Below are 19,954 nucleotides of genomic sequence, written 5' to 3'. Positions count from 1 at the left end.
TATGTAATTTGTGTTTGTCTGGCACATAAACCTTCACATACGTCATGTTAATCCTCATACGGTACCTGTTCGTACGCTTCCCTCTTCAACACCAGGAGGAACAATTGTAAGCCGCATGACTGGATTTTCCTCACCACCTGTCAGGTAATTAGAGAGACAAACAGACACACAAATGCTACAGTGAATAAACTATTTTTTTTTAGTCAATACAAGTGCTTATGTTAACTAATGTGCGTGGTCACTTCTTAAATGTTATTTCATTTAACTGTAACAAAAGGAAACATGCAAGCCAATACCTTTAAATCAGTCCAGTCTGTTTACTTTGGACTAAATTCTAAAGGAAACCATTGATCAAGCAATTACTATTGGTGTTTTAAGATGGTGTCTGTTTTGTTTCTGTCATAATCTAGCTAACCACAAATAACATGGGACCTCTACTTAAATAATCACCTGTATGGTGTGTCTCAGTGTAATAATTAAATCAATTACTTTTGTAATGTTTAATAGTATGAAACTAAGCTCTAGAATCACTCCACTAACACAAGCAAGCTGAATAACAGACATTTTGCTTAAACAAAAGGAAGTATGGAGTAATATTTATTTTAGTCTATTGCTCCGTTGCCTATGTAAATTCTGCCGGATTTCACTCATATAGGGCGGAGATCCGTTGCCTTGGGCTTCCTTTGTGTTGGCATTTTAAACTTGGGTCGATATATGAAGACTATAATAATAATAATAATAATATATTTTATTTATAAAGCACTTTTCACTCACTTTTCACAAAGTGCTACACAGGAGAATAATAACAATAAAAACAATCAGCACAAAAATGCCTTTCTGAATAAAAAAGTCTTCAGTTCAGCTTTGAAAGTGTCCAGGTTCTGTACTGCTCTCAGGTCACTCGGGAGCTGGTTCCAGAGCCGTGGTGCAGCTGAACAAAAAGCTCGGTCACCCATATTACAAAGCCTTGTGGTGGGGACCTGAAGAAGCAATTGTCCTGTTGATCTGAGGGTGCGGGGGGAGGGTTTCAAGGTGATGAGTTCTTGTAGATATGGTGGTGCATGTCCAGTGATACATTTTTGTGTAAGCAAGAGGATTTTGTAGTCAATCCGGAATGAAACAGGGAGCCAGTGCAATGAGTATAGAATGGGAGTTATGTGATCATATTTTCGGACTCTCATTAGGGTTATTGTTACCCTTTTCTCAGATCTCTACAGGGTAAAAACACTAGCATCAAACACTAGTACAGAAAATACAAACTTTTCATCTTTACAGTTTGTATAATTTAAGTGACTTTACACTAATCTGAGAGTGAAATTATTTTCTTTCCTTTTTATTATACACAAGTTTGGAGGTTAACAAGAATGAATGAAAATTCTCAGTTTGCTTACCTACAGTAAATAGATATTTTTATTTTGTCTGAAGTAATTTACGTAATTACTATTAATGTCACAAATTAATGGTACGTAACAGAAGTTTTACAAGTTTTTTTTCTCAAATTGAATGTCTTCTCTTGCCATGAACATACATTATCTATAAATACTGTTGTTGTGTTCCCATTGCTTAAACCTCCATTACTTTGTGAAAAACTGTAAGTGTGCAGTTTTACTATGGTAACGGAAACGCTTTTCTCAGACATCTTACCTTGACATATTGGTATCTTTGCTCTTTTACCTGTACACTGCTTCTCTCAAACTGTACAATGTATAACTGTTTCATTGTTATTTGGTAATTTTTTAATTCCAAAAAATGCATTTTACGCTTTCCCTGTATACTGTATATACAGTATGTATTCACTTACAAGTCTAGAACAGGAAACTGCTGTAAATCTGCTGTAAATCCAGTGTTGTGCAGGTTGTGTTTAGAGCCATGGGATAAGTGTGTAGAGTTTTGAAAACTGTGTTCAAGCAGTGAAAAACAAACTAGAGTTTGGTTCACATGAACTGCTGCTGTGCAGACTGTAGTTATGCACATGTAGCTCCAGTTGTGCCCAATGTTGTTTAGCAATCAAAAAAAACTTCAATAATACAATTTAAACTACTAGAGATACAATTGATTACACATGACATGGTATTATTATGCTATTATATTATCAGACATTTTAGTGACAGGAAGACTGGAGAAAATGGTCGGAAAAATGATCGTTATTTCAGCCCATATTAGTCCTTACAATTGTTGAACTGTAGCTGGTAAAGGTGTGGCTTAATTATTTTATGTACTGCAGGGTAGCTTAATGTATAATAATGAATCATAATTTGTTATTTGATTATGTTTTGTAAAATCTGAATCTAAAAAGTAACTAGACCTGTCAAATAAAGTGGAGTAAAGAGTAGAGAAATCTCTAAAATGTTGTGCAGTAGTAGTATAAATTAGCAGAAAATAGAAATACTGAAAGTACCTCAAAAGTGTTTAGTACTAGTTCAAGTAAATGCACTTTTGTCACATTCCACCACGGGTCAAAATGTTTGTGGGTGTGGGTGGGAGTAGAACAAACACACAGATTAAGAAGGTAAGACTGGAGAGATAAGGATGTTACATTGAAGCAAACTCCAACATTTCAAGTGTTTGACATGTACTCTAGCATTGTTAGCCCAAGACCACAACAGACATGTTTGGAATGGGCACTTCATTAGTATGCCAAATTCTAGACTCTTACCCTGTAGAATTCCATGTTGTTCACAAATTCTTCGTTGACCTCCAGCACTCTGTCTCCGTCTCTGAGACCGCTGTGCTCTGCAGGACTCCACGGCTCAATATCTCTGATCTCAAAGCCTTGGCTGCGCTGGTCCATATGCAGGTAGAAACCAAAATTCTGCCCCTCCAGACGCTTCAGATGGCACAGTCTGGGCATGAGGCTATGATCAGGCTCTGCACACATAGTTAGTACAGACAATTAAAACTAGGGGGACACTGAAAAATGATTTTAGGAGAGGACGTTTGACAGATTGTATACGTAAAGGTATTAAACCTCACCAATATCATCAGTGATGACCAAAGCTGGATTATCTATCCCTTCCTTTGGATTGAAGGTGAAACTGATGTAAGGAGAAAAAATGCATGAATCAGTATGTCAGTCTAGCAGAGCAGGGGAACTTCATGTAGAATTCATTTTAATGAAAGAAACTGCAGTGAGGAAAATAAGTATTTGAACACCCTGCCATTTTGCAAGTTCTCCCACATAGAAATCATGGAGGGGTCTGAAATGTTCATCGTAGGTGCATATTCACTGTGATAGACATATTCAAAAAAAAAAATCAGAAATCACAATGAATTATTTTTTAACTATTTATTTGTTTTATACAGCTGCAAATAAGTATTTGACCTGTCGATCAGCTAGAATTCTGACCCTTAAAGACCTGTTAGCCTGCCTTCAAAATGTCCACCTCCACATTTATTATCCTAAATTAGATGCACCCGTTTGAGGTAGTTGGCTTCATAAAGACACCTGTCTACCCCATAAAATCAGTAAGAATCCAACTACTTACATGGCCAAGACCAAAGAGCTGTCCAAAGACACTAGAGACAAAATTGTACACCTCCACAAGGCTGGAAATGGCTACGGGGAAATTGCCAAGCAGCTTGGTGAAAAAAGGTCCACTGTTGGAGCAATCCTTAGAAAATGGAAGAAGCTAAACATGACTTCAATCTCCTTTGGACTGGGACTCCATGCAAGATCTCACCTCAATGATCTAAGAAATGTGAGAAATCATCCCAGAATTATACAGGAGGAGCTGGTCAATGGCCTGAAAAGGGCTGGGAGCACCGTTTCCAAGATTTCTGTGGATAATACACTAAGACGTCAAGGTTTGAAATCATGCATGGCATGGAAGGTTCCCCCGCTTAAACCAGCACATGTCAAGGCCCATCTTAAATTTGCCAATGACCATTTGGATTATCCAGGAGTCATGGGAGAAAGTCATGGGGTCAGATAAGACCAAAATAGAACCTTTTGGTCGTAATTGTTCTTATGTTTTATTCCTATATTTTATTTATACTGTACGTATATATATTTTTCCTCGTATCTCTTTTATATTTATATTCTGTGTTGTGTGACTAATGTACGTGTGCTGCTGTAACACCATTTCCCATTTTTTGGGATCAATACATATCTATCTATCTATCTAATTCCACCAACCGTGTTTGGAGGAAGAAGAAAGATGAGTAACATCCCAAAATCCCTTCTGCAGTGTGTGCAAACCTGGTCAAAAACTACAGGTAACGTTTGACCTCTGGAATTGCAACAAAGGCTACTGTACCAAATATTAACATTGATAGTCACTCAGGTGTTCAAATGCTTATTTGCAGCATTATCAAACAAATATTTTTTTTACCCGTGCTGGACCCATTCATAATGAGTCAGCCGTCTCTCTGTGAGTGGCGTCCATTGCACTCCCTCTCTCACCCTATTTTTTTTAAACAGTTATTGTTAAAAACAAGTGAAGGAGCTTTCTCAGAGATACATTTAAAAAAAGAAATCCTACACTATTTATTTCAGATAGCTAATTTTTATTTACATGTGATGCAACCGTTTGTCTATAAAACAAACAACTTCAACATGAGAAGAATGTAGCATAATATGGATGTGAAAGCAGTTATAAATAGCCTATGTGACAATAACATTTGTTTTGTTAAAATCAAATCGTGATCACAGTATTGATCAAAATAATCGGGACCATCATTTTGGCCATAATCGTGCCCAGTATCATTGCTTCCTCTCCGTGGTCCATTGATAACCCATCCCAATAGGTTTCAGACATCATAGGGTTCTCCATCCTTGCTGTTTACCACTTCCCATGGTTCCATCACTCTTGAAACGTTGGTTTCAATCAACAACTCCACATCAGCATCGATGACAGGGATTTCCATTGAGTGTAAATGCGGCCAGGCACTTCTCTCTTGTCGTAGAATGTTATCACGAGTCACAGGCATCTCAGATTGTGTAAATACATCAGGCAATTCAAAGAAAGTCCGGTCCTGAGACAACATGACTGTCGACAAACTTTTCTTGGTTCATGGTTCTCAACAGGATCTTGACATTTCTCCCTCTCACCTTTAGTTACCTCATGAGTTGCTCAGAGCAGAAGGTGGCTGAACTGCCGGGATCTAAAAATGCATACGTTTTTAGAATCTTATTGCCTTTCATAGCCTTGATTTGTACAGGCACAATTAGCAAAACACCGTCTTGCAAACCGGCCCCTATTTGGCCACAAGTCTTAGAAGAAATTGCATAGCTTATTTCTTGGTGTGTCCCCTCTGATTTGATTTTCTTTTCCTTTGAATGGATGTGGAGGCAGGTAGGATATTTCAGGTTAAACAACTTCCAAGACAGACTTCTATGACAATCTTTGCTCAAAGTATATAAAGAGTCGCTTGATGTGGGGCAACTACCAGAGACGTTTAGTGAGGCGTTGATTACGTTAATCCTGAAGAAAGACAGAGACCCTACAGACCCAGGGAGTTATAGACCCATAAGTTTAATAGATGTTGATGGCAAAATTCTTACTAAGCTGCTTGCCACAAGAATAGAAAGATCTATGCCATATGTAGTTCATGCAGATCAAGTAGGTTTTGTCAAAGGGCGCTCTTCATCAGATAATGTTAGGCGGTTATTACATCTTATGTGGGCAAGTCGTAATGCTGACACTCCCACCGCAGCGCTCTCATTGGACGCAGAAAAAGCATATGACAGGGTAGAACTGGCTTACCTTTTCTATACACTGAGGGTGTTTGGATTTGGAGGGGATTTCATTAAATGGATTAAGATTATCTACTTGTCCCCTAAGGCATCTGTTCTAACTAATGGCCTGAAATCTCCCTTCTTTGGCATCATGAGAGGCCAGAAACAGGGGGATCCGCTGAGCCCACTGCTTTTCACTATATTTCTGAAACTGCTAGCTATAGCTTTAAGAGCTGATACAGGTATTAAAGGGGTGTGGGGTGGTGGGATAGAACATAAGTTGTTTTTATATGCTGACGATATTTTGTTGCTTATTTCGGACCCGGCTAATTCTATTCCCATAATCCTAAATAAGATTGAAACCTTTTCCCAAATATCTGGATACAAAATTTATTGGCAGAAATCAGAGGTGATGCCTGTTTCTAGGTCTTGCGCTCAGTCAGAGCTCTCTAACTTTCAATTTAGATGGATCCCAGTGGGAATAAAAATACCTAGGATTAAAGCTAAATGCTGACTTGTCTTATATAGCAGAAATTAATTTGATGCCATTACTTCAAGAGATGAAAAATAATCTGGATAGATGGAAGATAATTAATCTTACCTTGTGGGGCAAAATGAATACTATTAAGCGGGTGATTGCGCCACAATTTAATTATATATCAATGATGTTGCCATTGAGTGTTGCTAGTGGCATATATAAGCAATATAATCAAATGGTTAAAGATTATTTGTGGAATGGAAAAAAGCCAAGGATTAATATTGAAAAGGGAGGCTTGGCCCTTCGAAATGTAGAAATATATAACTTGGCTTTTGAATTGGCTAAATTGGTGAGGCATTGGGGGGGATTATGGTTCTCAACCGGATTGGGTGAAGTTAGAAATGGCTGTGGTGGCTCCCTCCAAACCCATACAGGCTCTCTCTCAGGTTAAATTGGTAGAGGGGAAAAAAAATCCCATTCTGAAGCACTCTCAATGGGTGTGGTCTGAGATGCATAGGTTGATGGGGAAATCACAATACAAACAGGGGTACTCCTCCATATGGGATAATCCACGTATTGCTATAAGTAAACGTTCCATTTGTTGGGATTCTTGGCAGAGGAAAAGTATATGTGTGATTGAGGATCTATATAAGGGTGCAGTCTTTAAGTCATATCAGGAGCTATTGGATTAATTTCTTTTGGAGGGAGGGGGTAAATTTCGGAAATATTTACAACTGAGGAGCAGCGTGTAAAGTGTGTTCCCACCTAATAGAAGTATAGACGTTTCTAATATGTTGCAAAATCTTTTTAACTTGCCAAATACAATGCATAGTGCTTCAACATTTTACAAGAATATGATGGATTCACTGAGTGTGAGCACTGAGAATCGTAGATTGATATGGCAAAGGGATTTATGGTGTGAAATAGATACGGATAAATGGCGTAATATAGTTACCAAGGTTGGCTGGGCCACTAGGGATGTTGGAAGCAAATTTACTCATTATAAAATCATACATAGATAATACTATACTCCCTTGAAGCTTTTCAGTATGGGCTTAGTAGAAGACAAAAGATGTTGGTGGATGTAAGGGGGAAAATTGTGCATTTTTGCATGCCTTTTGGGAATGTCCTGTGGTATTACCATTCTGGAAAGCAGTATTGAGTAAATTGGGAGACTGGTTGGGTAAAAAGTTACCGGAACCTCCACTGCTCTGTCTCTTGGGAGATTGCACACTTTTGCCGCAGGGAACCAGCAAAGGACGCATGCACTAATAACCGCAGGTCTCATCACTGCAGCAAGGCTGATATTGAGGAATTGGAATAGTACATACACGCCGGGGCTCACAGACTGGACTCAACTGATGACGGAGACTGCATCCTACGAATATTTGATTGCCAGAAGTAGCAATATCAAAGGGAAGTTTCATTTAGTGTGGGACTATTTCTGTTTATATATTAAGAGATTGATACATTAAGTATGTGTTGGCACACATGCTTCAAACACAATACAGTCGATATAATCATAAACATGGTAGTGGTACAAGGGGTGTTGTCCTTTAAGTTTAGTTGTTACTGCCTTTTGCTCTGGTTGTTTTTTGTTATTTCTTTTGTATTATTTTTGGTATTTGTAAATGTTTGTGTTTAAAAAAATAAATAAAAATAAACACTTTAATTAAAAAAAAAAGACAATCTTTGCTCATGTGTCCAACAGTCCAACACCCAAAACAAACACCATTCACCATCAGAAAGTCATTTTTCTTTCTGTGCAGCTTCTTCTCCATTCTGGGGCACAACTCCAATCTGTGGTCCTCCCCACACAGACATGACACCTTTGTTTACTTATCAGTTACATTTTGCTCTTTTTGCTCTTGATGTGTGTTTCCAGTATTAACAGCTTCCACGGAGGTAGCAAAACTGCTTCCTCCTCCCTTGAAGCAAACCTGTGAGATTTTATGTCCAACGTTATGTTTATTGGTAAGATGAATGTGTCCTGAATGTTTCCAAAAAGTGGATCAGAGGCAATAGATACTTGCCTCTCAATAAAACTGACAATGTAACTGAAACCTGCTCATCGACAGTGCCTCTCATGCAACTCAAAAGCAGTGTATCTGTACTTACAAACAAAACAATCTGTGCTGCTAGCAGCCTTTCCTTCCACTCCATTTTCAAATGCTCTAATGAATGTGCTGCTGTTGCACTAGTAAAGCAGTTATGTTTTTTTGCCTTTGCATAATAGTGAGAAGATTTTCTTGTTTAACATTGGTTTGAACTAAACCATCAAGCTGTATGGACTCCTGCGTGGAAAGCATAGCCGTTTCCTGTGTGGGATGTGTGGTGTGATAGGTTTGCTGAGATTGTTAAGGCATGCTTGGTTTGTGATCCAGAGCATGAGCTTTTGTTCCACCTCGTTGTACACTGTGTTAACCTTTCCTGATTATCTCTTTTCCAACTGCGGTCAATTTAACTATTCAATTCCAATATCCGGAATATAGGCGGTACGTTCCATCCTTTTTACGCACCATTACTATGGCCGAAGCCCGGCTGCTGTGGCTACGACGGGCCCATCCAGCCTGCAGGCTTTGCTCCACCTGTTGGTCAGCAGCCTGTTGCTTTTCCCGTGCCATCCGACGTGGTGGCTGCTTGACAGCAACCCCTTGCCGTGTCATGATGTCATGCTGCACCAGGTTTGTGCAGCCAAGATTGCTGTGTCCGGTAGAGAACGCACTGCTGTAGGTGCACAGCAGCTGGGGTAGCTGAAGCCGCTCCACTCGCTCGAGCTCTGCCGCACTCTGGTTGTAGAGTTCTTGCAGGTGCTGGGGAACAGTAGGGTGCTCTGACTCCCTGGCCTCGGCTGTGACTTCTGCAGTTGGAAGAAAATCTGCAATAACTCCCCGTTTTACAGTTACAGCTGTATTTTCAGGATTAAAGATGCGGAGAGGCCCGCAATTTAAAGGTTGTGCCTCCACCAGGACACGAGCAATTAGCACTTTATTGATCTGGATGGGAATGTACGCCTCCTCATTGACAGGAACGTCCCCATGCCCAAGCCCCAGCAGTGTCTTTACAGTCAAGGGCTGTAGTGGGGGTCCGAGCATTTGAGTAGATGGCGTTATAATGGTGCAGGGGCAAAACACTTCTCCATGCCCTACTGTTCAGAAAAGCACTGATCTCAAGGTCCTGAATTGGAAGATGAATGCTAATTTCCTGACAATGACCTTTAACATGAAGTACTGTAGGCTCTGAGCTCTCCTGGAAGGCTGTTGGAGGCTGGCTTCTGGATGTTTTCCTTGGAAAAGGGCAGTTCCTCTTCATGTGACCAACGCCCAAACAGTTGTGACAGCGAATTTCTTACCACTCAATGTCCTTAGTTTTTACGAGGGGGATGGTGTGCGTTGAAATTCACGGTGTGCATTGTTGTTAGTCACTACAGCACCTGTCTCCCCATGTTCCGCTCCTTCCCTGACCACAGCAGTGAGCGGTTTCGGTTCTTGCACGCTGTGCAGCCTTGACTGCATTAGGCTGGTGACATGTGATACTTCTCGCCTGGTGGTCTCATACCAACAAGCAATATAAGCTTGCGCTAAAGTGTGGGGAAATTTCTTTAACAATTTCTGCACAATCCCTGCATCTCCTACTGCTTGGGTGAAAATCTCGACACCGATAGCATCTTGCTCTTCTTCGGTCCTGTCACTGTAAGCCACTGACACTTTGCTGTATATGTCATCTTATAACTCATGGAGAGTTTCACCTGCCTTGTGAACACGCAGTTTCAGCTTAATAGCCACTGGAGCAGCGTGCTCATAAGAGGGGCCATAAGCAGTGTTGACTTCCTCCTACTGATCTGACCTTGGATTACTGTGGACGATTGCCCCTGCTGCACCCACCAGGCAGAATTTTCACTGGACAGCCAGTCTTTTTCGTCCAGTTATTAGCCTTGGCACAGCTCTCAAACCGGTGTAGAACTCCTTCCACGGTGTGGTGCCATCATACTGGCCAGGACGCAGAATGGGGACTCTTTCCATGTAATTGTAGTCATCCTCACCCTCAGACAAAGGCTGACGCATAGGGTGGGGCCGGCAAACATGTGATTTACTTTGTCCGTACTTGGGGAGGGGAGGGGGGTTTGTATGTATTTCTGGATTTTCCTTTTGCTGCAATGTATGGCCATGGTCAACGTCTTTGAGGGAACTACAGCATTTTTCATTTTTCCGAACATGTGTGTTTACTTTCAGCCGCGAGGGGCTGACTGGAGGCTGCCATCTTGGATACTTAATCAGTGAAGGGGAAACAGGCACTATTAGGCTAATTCCTCCGGTTTATCTCACCAGTTACTGTCACTGTATGATCACCACTGCTCTCGGTCCCTTCGTGGTCGCCAGTGTTAACATTTCCTGATTACCTCTTTTCCGACCGTGGTAAGAAAACCAGGGGGGACTTGTCCTCCAGGGCCAACGTTATAAGGTAAACAATGTTGGGGTTAAAATCCCGTTTCTTGTGAGCAAATGATGAGCTTGGCTTTATTTTGGAGTTTTATTTCTAACACCGAACAGTGTACACAACCTAATCCACTAGCTAACTCTGCTCCGGTCACATTTCAGCGTCTGCTCCCTCCCTCTCTCTTGTCCACTTAAACCCACACGCACGGAGTTTACTTAAAGGAGAAGCAGCACCATTTTACCACAACTGGTTTCATTAGGTTGTGCCCGCATTGACACTGTAGCTTTGATGCCTCCTTTGGGTGGATGATCAAAATGATGGCTTGAACTTTGTGGGACAAATTCCATAGCAGAGAATCTGTATTTTGACCTTTTCATATATGTATACATTCCATCAGAATGTGCACTGGAGCTTTGCACATCAGAACCTCTGTACTTAAGCCCCATAACCTTTGCTGTGTGAGGAACAATTTGACTTTACAATTTAACCACCTCCTTTGTCTAATTAGGACAAACCTCCTTTACCTCCAGTTCATGCTTTTTTTTTAGTGTAGCTGCCATAGCAAGAAGAGCGGCCTTTTCAGCCTCTGCTTCGAGGTACGCAGAGGAGGTTGACGACTTTAAAGACCTGTGGCTGGAGCAGGAAGCTGATGTGTACCTTTTACCACCAACATTAGAAACACTGTCATTTGGACCAATATCATCAGTGATCACAGTCATGTCAACCCATTGTCACCATCATCACGTTTGCATTGCACTTTAGTGTTAGCAACCACTTTTTAATCCTTTTAATTATTTTTGTATTGCTTTTCATTTGGGCTTCAAACCATTTGTTTTTTCTTGAAACGTCCACCTTTGATAGCAATGATTAAATGATTCATGCAACTCTGTTGCCACACTCATTTTTAGAAATGTATAATATGTGCTCTGAACCGGACACTTTTTTTGAAAGCATCAGTTGCTCAACTTCCTGTTTCAGTTTGTAGTTTCTTTATCCTAAAGGGTCCTTTTCTTTTAATGTGATAATATTTTTTTTCCCAAAGCTTTAACTGCGAGTTTAACTGGTCTTTTCCCAAGTTCAGGTGCATTCAAATCCACGTTACTCATTTTGATAATTTTAGACAAGCTCTAAGGCTTTATTTTAAAATTGAAGCACGATTTACCTGTATCCTGAGATTTGAGAAGTCCAATCTCTTCCACCGAGCCTAATAACGATTCCAAAACAATCCTATCATTATTCATCAGTGTTGCTTGAGCCCACTTTCAATTATCAGCGTGCAATTTCTCCTGTCAGCGTTCACTGACTGGAATCAGCTGGATCGCTGTGCGTCTGCCTTCCCAACATACGTGTGATCCATTGAAGCATAGTTTATCAACTGTTGTTATGGCGATCGTACCACAAAAAATGCACAGGTCTGCCATGGCATGTGGTTAACACTTCATTTTATGCAGAATAAAACTACTTAAAAAACACTGCTAGTTGCATTACTGATGTAAATTGAGCTCATACGTATGCAAAAAACATAGGGTGGCACGATGCCAACGGAGGGACGTGACAAAATCCATCCCGATAATACACACATGCACGCGTCGACGGTGGAAAAACGGTGGCTTCCCAGATCGTAATGCCCCTCACAATATTCACCTGTGACTTCCTCATTTAGCGGTCCGTAACCACTGTGATTTCCTGCCTACGCTGAAAGAGCATCACCCCTATTCAATTCACCACTAACAAAAAACACACATCAAAATTGGCTACAACAACATATTTTAAAGCTGTAATCTGGAATATTTTCCTTTCACTCAGATTGGACAGATCTAGCTAGCTGTCTCAATTTACCCTGCAGAGATCTGAAGAATATTTAACAAGAGAACTCATCAATGTACAGGAGTTTAAAATTAAAATACAAAGAAAGCATAAGGAAACGGACGTTGGCGAAAGATTTGCATCTGGCGGCATTCCTGCGGGACCGGAGCAATCATGGAAGTGGAACTTCTAGGATATAGACTACTATACTCCCAGCTCAATCCAGTTGTTTTTACTTGAAGAAAAATATATTCAGGACTGAAATCTAAATGCCACTTTAAGGAATATTAAAACCCTTGTCACCAAATGTAATCTGAAATTTTGCAAGATTGTTGAATAACAACATTGTTGTCTGCTGATAGGGTTGGTAAGATGAACACATGTTGCATAGAGGATAACATTTCCTTGTGGTCATGGCTGCTGAATGTATCCAGAAGATAAGAAGCTCACAGTTCAGCTTTTATCTGCCTCCGTGTTATCAAAGTCATATCATCACTGCATGGCAATGAACACAACATACTTTCAACAGGGTAACAGTTCAATGATAACTGTTGGCAGTGTCCTAAAAGTATCAGATTTATTTCTGGAAAGAGGTTGGTGTTGAATTTTGTCCATGTCAGCTGCGAGCAGCACACAATATTTCCATTTATTGAAGTGGGAGGGAAAATGCTTTTTTAAATAATTTTAACATGTGTTATAAACTGAATTATTGTAAGGTATATAGAATTTAGGGAATGGTCTAAAACATAAGTGTGATCCTTTAAAAAGCAGCAGATTTCTGTTCATTATGATGTATTACAGTAGTGGTAAGACAGTGAATCTAAAGCTGTACTTACCGTGGAAATTCCATTGCATCCTGGCAGCCTGTGGGGGTGACAGTGACACATTAAGATACTTGTACCTTCCTGCATCCACAGACAGCTGTAATCTTGCTCTGTTATGATCACGAGGACCCAGACACATTTAGTTGATCTCTAACAGTATTCAATGTTTGTCCAAAATGTATTATTTATATTATTTACAATGGACAAGTATCAGTGAGTGCTGTAACTTGAATATAAAGGACAACTCTGATGAAACATTGACCAAAAGTATGGAACAGCACTAACTCACACTGTAGGCTCTACTGGGGCTCCTTTTTGGCTGGATGAATGGATGACACATCAGACAAAGATCCCTATTACGAGGCTTAAAGTTATGCGTTTTTGCCTGAACAGCAGCTTTCCGAACCTACCACCGTCTTGTAAGAAGCGACTGACAGCTACATGGGTGGTTTAGGTGTGTGTGATAAAACAACAATGGGAACATGATAGACAAATGGTTCATCCAATCCCCTGCCTGCTTTTTTTTTTTTTAAGTACCTCCCTTTTCCAAACAGTTTCTAATAACGGCTTTTCAAAAGGTTCTCTGTAACAAACCATCTGCCTCTTCAGGTTACCAATGCAAAGCCAGCCCTATAAACGCAGAAGTATATCAATGAATAAGTGAGTGAGTGAGTGAGTGTTTGTGTTTCCCCACTGGCTGTAGCTCTTTCGAAATCAATACCACTGACAGTCCTTATTGAAAACATTCTTTTGTTTTTGCCCCCATTTTTTATAAGCTCAAGTAAAGATCTAAGATCTTTCTATGTACACAAAAGGCTTATTTCTCTTAAATATTGTGCAAAAATCTGTCTAAATCTGTGTTAGTGAGCACTATTCCTTTGCAGAGATAATCAATCCACCTCACAGGTGTAGCATATCAAAATGCTACACCGCCATTGAAGAGGAGTGGACCAACATTCTACAGGCCACAATCAACTATATGCAAAGGAGATGTGTTGCACTGCAAAAACTGCAAATGGTGGTCACACCAGATACTGAATGGTTTTCAGTCTCCCCCCCATCTTGGCCAGCCTGAGGCACACCTGTGCAGTCAATTGAGCCTTTAATAAAAAAGGATTTTCACAGCTCTGTCATGTTGGTACTAATTCAAAGCATGTTCCTTTTTCTTCAGAAGTTGCCTGTCCTGCTTTGGAACAGTCATTTAACCAATCCCCTAATTTCCCTCCATTCCTGATTCCACTCCCAAACCAAAGACCCTAAAGAGCAGACAAATATCTATACTCTAAGTTTATTTTACAATCGGTCTCCTCCCACTAAAAGCATGTCCCCTTCATTGTGACTCAGCTATAACATCACTTCATTTCAACCTTTTGAGCAAACACTGTTCAACAGCATTCTGCATACTTTAAATAAATCATCTTTTTTGACGTTGCTCTGTCCTACTGGTACTTTAAGTACTGCAATAATGGGTTATAGTGGGCCGGGAATGATCCGGAAGTGCATTTCAGCCATAGAGAACCTCACAGCACAAGTTGGTCTCATATGCAAGGCCCGGAACCACCACTGGCAGTCTTTTAACCCTTGACACATGATGCAAGCGTACATCATGTACTATATACCTGTACATTACATATACGAATACGTATACGTATACGATATATGAATCATCCACCAAGGCAAATTCCTAGTAATAAATGGTAATAAATTATTTTCTGATTCTGATTCTATTACAAGTAACTGTGTTGATCACTTGTGTACTGTATTTGTGAGAAAAAAACAAGTGTCAGTTCACTAACAGAGACCAGCAGGCTGTCTGAGGTCTGTCTGACAGTTGAAGGCCATTTAAACAGTATTGTCTTGCTCTGTTTCTAACTTACACTCATATTCATTGGCTGCATTTCACCAGATTGCTAAAACTAAAATTAAGATAACATACAGGGAGAGCAGAGGAGAGAAGCATCTTCTTACACACACTATTTTACTGCCCGTTTATTTTTTTGTTTTCATATTGTCTATTCCTTCTATTAAGAGTCATATAGATAGATAAGTTATATCTAAAGCAAAACATAACACAATCCATAAAATCCATTTATTGTCTATGAATCTCTTCTGTTTTTTTATTTCAATTTAATTTGAAATAAATACATAGTAAAATTAGATTAGTCTAATTAATTTAGTTTAGTCCCATAGTCCTAAAGGTTAAATGAATTGTCACTGTATGTTCACAATGAATGTACCATATATATACTTTTATTTACATATATGAAATACTAAGTAGGACTGTGTATCGCTCTTAGAAAAATTATGATTTCATTCTACTGTCTTTGTTAGTATTTACATTTTTTGCATATAACACCACACTATAATGATTGCACGCACCCAAGATAACATAGAGCCATTGGCCATTTTGTCTGGAGCTTGAGAGCAGAATATGCACTCCCTGACCGGATAGAGGCAACGTCATCAAATTAACAATGGCCTATCCATCTTAAAAAAGATCAATCAAAGGAACTTTTCAATGTTCCTATGTTCTTCCTATAATTTTTTCTATCTATCATTAACTTAATGATAGATAGAAAAAATTATAGGTGTAAACTACACACATTACTAGATAAAAATCCCAAATGATAATAATTTTGACTTGGGACACACTGTATAAGATATATATTATGTAAAAAGCAAGATCATTTTGTTGAAATTAATATATTTCCCTCTGAATGTAGTGTAGTAAAAAAAAACGTTTAGGCTCAAGATTTAATACTTAATCACCGGTCCTTTGTGTGAACTGTTGAACTCTTATGGTATACAACCAGTAAGTGACTGTAGTAGTAACAGTAGTGTAGCAGTAACAGTACTGAAGTGAATTACAAGTTTAAGTAGCATGCAAAAAAATATTCAAGAAGAGTACAAGTTCGTCAAATTTGTAGTAAAAACCTGTCAACATATCTCATGTGTAGACCCAACCCAACAACATGTTTGTCTGTCTCTCAATGCTGTCTGATTTCCTGTCCGTGGCTCTCAGCTCCAAGCCCATTGGTTCATATTAATGACAAAAACCTTTAAAAACAAATAGTTTAAAAAAACTGATTTTCTAAAAATTCTTGTTTTGTACTATTTTGAATGACTAATGAATCTACATTCAATGGTCTAGTAAGTATTTTTGGCAGGGGGACTGTATTTTTGTACATGGACTGTGCTGACAAAAAGAAAAATTAACTGCTCTCAATGGTCTCTTCTCTCCAGAGGCATCTATTAGAAATTGTAAAAGCCTCAGTGTTGTAAAAATGTATCCAGACAAGGACTTTGAATGGGCAATGTTTAACTAGAAGGAAAACAATTGGAGTCACTGTTTGGGGTTAGATCAAAATCAGTGGTGTAGTGTAGCACCTATGAGATTTTAGACAACAGACCAAACAGTTCCTAAAACATTATGAGAACAAGCACAACAATTTTACTTTCAAATACAGCACACAAGTAATAGTAACCACCAGAGCCATAAAGACTTCTCCACAAGTTATTGTTAATTGTTAATTATGTCAAGACCGATCGGCACGGATTGAACTATTCAAATCATAGTCATTAGTTTGTCAAGGAGAAAGAGAAAGAGCTTACCTGTGGTGGACCTCATGGAGTCCTGAGGGTGTGTGTGTGTGTGTGTGTGTGTGTGTGTGTGTGTGTGTATAGTCCTGCTCAGACTGAGACGCTGTGCACCACACACAGACAATAAAAGCCTCCTTCAGCTGGTGGGATGGCAACTCCTTTCTCCACAGTCATCTAGGTTAAACATTGACTGACTGTTAGAGGAAAGCTGGGTGCTGAAAGTCACACATTATGGTGGAATAGAAAACACTGTTACAATTTAGCTGAAAATGTCGCTAGCATTTGTCGGCTGTCATCACATGAGAAATAAAAATGTGTCAAACAATCTCTCAAACTGGAAGTGCTGCCTAGACAAGAGATAAAAAAATGCCTCTTCCCTTTTTAAAAATGTATTTGATAACAACATTGCTCAAAACAGCAAGGCGCTGGGGTGAGTGCCAATTATAGCTGATCCTATCCAACCAATTAACAACCATAATAGAAGGTTGACATTGCATTGGTCCAATAATAATGTATTCTTCATTTGTCTAAAACTGTTTTGGTTCATACAAGGAGTGGGGAACTTCCGGCCTCTGGGCCGTATGCCACCCGGAAGACAGTTGAATCAGGCCTGCGGGTCAATTCAGAATCAATAAAAATAACTCAAATATAAAAATATCTCTAGACAGCAGTTAATTATAAAATAATCAATAATATTATTTTATATCATTGACTATTTTAACTATCATAACAGAGTCAGGTTTCTGGGTGGTCCCCTCCGACTGTATACCTGTCCTGGTAGCAGTGAACTTGAACGCAACAGGTACATGACCTTAGTAAACTTTTGTGTCATCGGTGTTATGCATAGTGACGACTGTTGAGAAAAGGAAAGCAGATGCAGAATGTTGTGTTTTTCAAGAAAAATTGACAAAAAAGTGAAAGGCAAGCTAATGTACTTAAAAGGCCAATGTTGGTCGTCATTACAGCTCAAAACATGCTGAACTGGATGAGTTGCAAGGACAAATGCATATAAAAAAGTCAAAGACTCTGACTGCATTTTGACAGAAACAGTGTGAAGCACACTAGTTTTGTGGATGTTAACCCATAGCTAAGAACCTGAAACCCTGTTCAGAAGAAGGTTTTGTAAAAGAGTGTCTTGTTGCTGCTGTGGAGCTGCTAGCACTAGACAAAGTAAAAACAGTAGTGATGTGGCAGAAGACATTGAAACAACACAGAAGGACACTGCAATAAAAAATTCAGGCTTTCTCTCTGGCCTGCGATGAAACAACTGAAAAATACCACCCTTCTAGCCATTTATGTGTGGGATTACTGCTGAGTTTGACACAACTGAGGAATCTGCAGGCCATGCATGGCACAACCAAATATGAAGATTTGATTAAGCAAGTTGTTTTGCTACTATTTGAAAAGTTTAGTGGCCTTGCCACAGATGGAGCTTCACCCATGCTTGGCATTTGTTAAAAAAAACAAAACTCAGTTGTCTCAGTCTGGATCCAAACTATTCAATTGTATGCAACTGTGTCACACATCAAGAGAGTCTGTGTGCACCTTCCCTTAATCTACACAGTGTGATTACGGTTGTTTCCAACATCAAATTAATTAAAAGCAGAGAGCTAAACAGCCGCTAGTTCAAAGAGTAACTGAGTAATGTTTAGTCTGATCACAGAGATCTGGTTAACCATTGTGAGGCTGTGTCACAGAGATATGCTGACACTGTTTTATAAACTGAGGGAGGAAGTAAAACAATGCATGGAAATGAAGCAGAAACTGGTTGTGGAACTCAGTGTTGGCAAGTGGCTTTGTGATTTGGCCTTTATAGTGGACATAACCAAGTACCGGTCAAAGCTTCAAGGTTCACCAGCTTCTCAGCTCTGTTTTCAAACGTGAAATCCAAACTGGGGCATCCGCTACTGGGAAAGGTATGACTGAATTGTCATACTCTGCAAGAACAAAAGCCTGCTGTGACATCTGAATATGCTAGTGAGTGGGAAAAACTGCTTCAGGCATTTGCAAACAGCACCTCTGGAGCCTTAGCACCTTCTACAGGGGCCTACAAAAGCACACTGACCTAAAGCATCACTTCCTGGCTTTGGAGCTGCAAGGCCTACAAATTTCTATTTGTTTTTTTGTTCTATTTTAGTAAAGACATTTGAGTTATATGTATTTATTCCTGTTTTATTAATTGCATTGTGACTCAAATAAATGTAACTAAAACAACTCATTTAAACTATTGTCTTAGTTTAGAGGACAGTTAGAAAATAAATCAAACCATGATCAAATAAATCCTAAATAAAACGTCAAAAATTTAAATGAAAGCAACAGATTGGTTATTGTGTTATTTTTTAGTTTTTAACAGTTGACTCATTCTGACCTTAATAAATCCACAGGAGACAGTCAGCCTTAATTTCTCTCTTGCTCTTGGAAGACTGAGAAAACTGTACCCTTCTTGAATGGCTTAATTTAAATTATAGTATAAAGCCCGGAGATAAAATTATTTGTTTCACATAACAAATGATTACAGAAAATTTAGTAGGATTTAGGCTTTTCTTTTTTTTACTGACCCAATTATCCTCTAGCTTATACTGTGGGATATTATTTTTATATCATCCACGTAATGAAAATAAAATCCAACAGTGTTATTTGCGCTTGTACTGAGTGAACATGAACTCATTTGAAAATCGAACTACATTTTTAAATCAAAACTCGTTCTTAATATTTAACTGGCGCTGTCTCACCGTCATATTGGCCGTTATGGCGCGCAGGAAGACTTGGCCCCACTGCATGAATTTTTGGCGTACGCCATTGTTGGCTTTAGGGCATACGTACACTTTTAGTAAGGATCCGATGCAGTTTTATAAATGAGACCCCAGGAATGGAGAATTGGGACTTGCACCCCAGGTTATGAAAAACATTTTTTAATAAGGGTGCAAGGTTGAAACTGAGGTGGCAGAGACAGAAAGTAAAACAAATGTTTTTAATAACAATGATCAACTAGAACTGCACGCAGTTTCAACGGGGTCCAAGCCTCCCCTCGCAAGTCGTCCCCAGCGACCCGGAGAGCGCACGAAAGCGGAACCCAAAGCGAACTACAGAAGCTTTGCTTGGTCATGAAATGCGCACACAATTACGTAGCAA

General features: G+C 39.5%; 2 protein-coding genes across 3 annotated transcripts in view; one reads left to right on the top strand and one right to left on the bottom strand.

Annotated features, from left to right (window-relative positions):
• The window catches only part of LOC117941832 (Na(+)/H(+) exchange regulatory cofactor NHE-RF3-like), a 40,321-nt gene extending 23,453 nt beyond the window's left edge, over positions 1–16,868 (bottom strand). For both annotated transcript variants that reach the window (XM_034867002.1, XM_034867001.1), the window contains exons 1-5: positions 16,835–16,868; positions 13,235–13,262; positions 2,974–3,035; positions 2,657–2,868; positions 66–137 (exon numbers count right to left, since the gene is read on the bottom strand). In XM_034867002.1, coding sequence (XP_034722893.1) covers positions 66–137; positions 2,657–2,868; positions 2,974–3,035; positions 13,235–13,262; positions 16,835–16,850 — 390 coding nt within the window. In that variant the 5' untranslated portion in view covers positions 16,851–16,868. The remainder of the gene's footprint in view (positions 1–65; positions 138–2,656; positions 2,869–2,973; positions 3,036–13,234; positions 13,263–16,834) is intronic.
• LOC117941834 (NLR family member X1-like) overlaps positions 14,306–19,954 on the top strand; it is a 10,219-nt gene continuing 4,570 nt past the window's right edge. The window contains exon 1 of the mRNA XM_034867006.1: positions 14,306–14,311. The gene's annotated coding sequence lies outside the window, so the exon portion shown is untranslated. The remainder of the gene's footprint in view (positions 14,312–19,954) is intronic.

This window comes from Etheostoma cragini, chromosome 3 (assembly GCF_013103735.1).
Source record: "Etheostoma cragini isolate CJK2018 chromosome 3, CSU_Ecrag_1.0, whole genome shotgun sequence".
Taxonomy (NCBI): domain Eukaryota; kingdom Metazoa; phylum Chordata; class Actinopteri; order Perciformes; family Percidae; genus Etheostoma; species Etheostoma cragini.
Note: the sequence above shows the minus strand (reverse complement) of the source record. Positions and strands in the feature narration are given on the sequence as shown.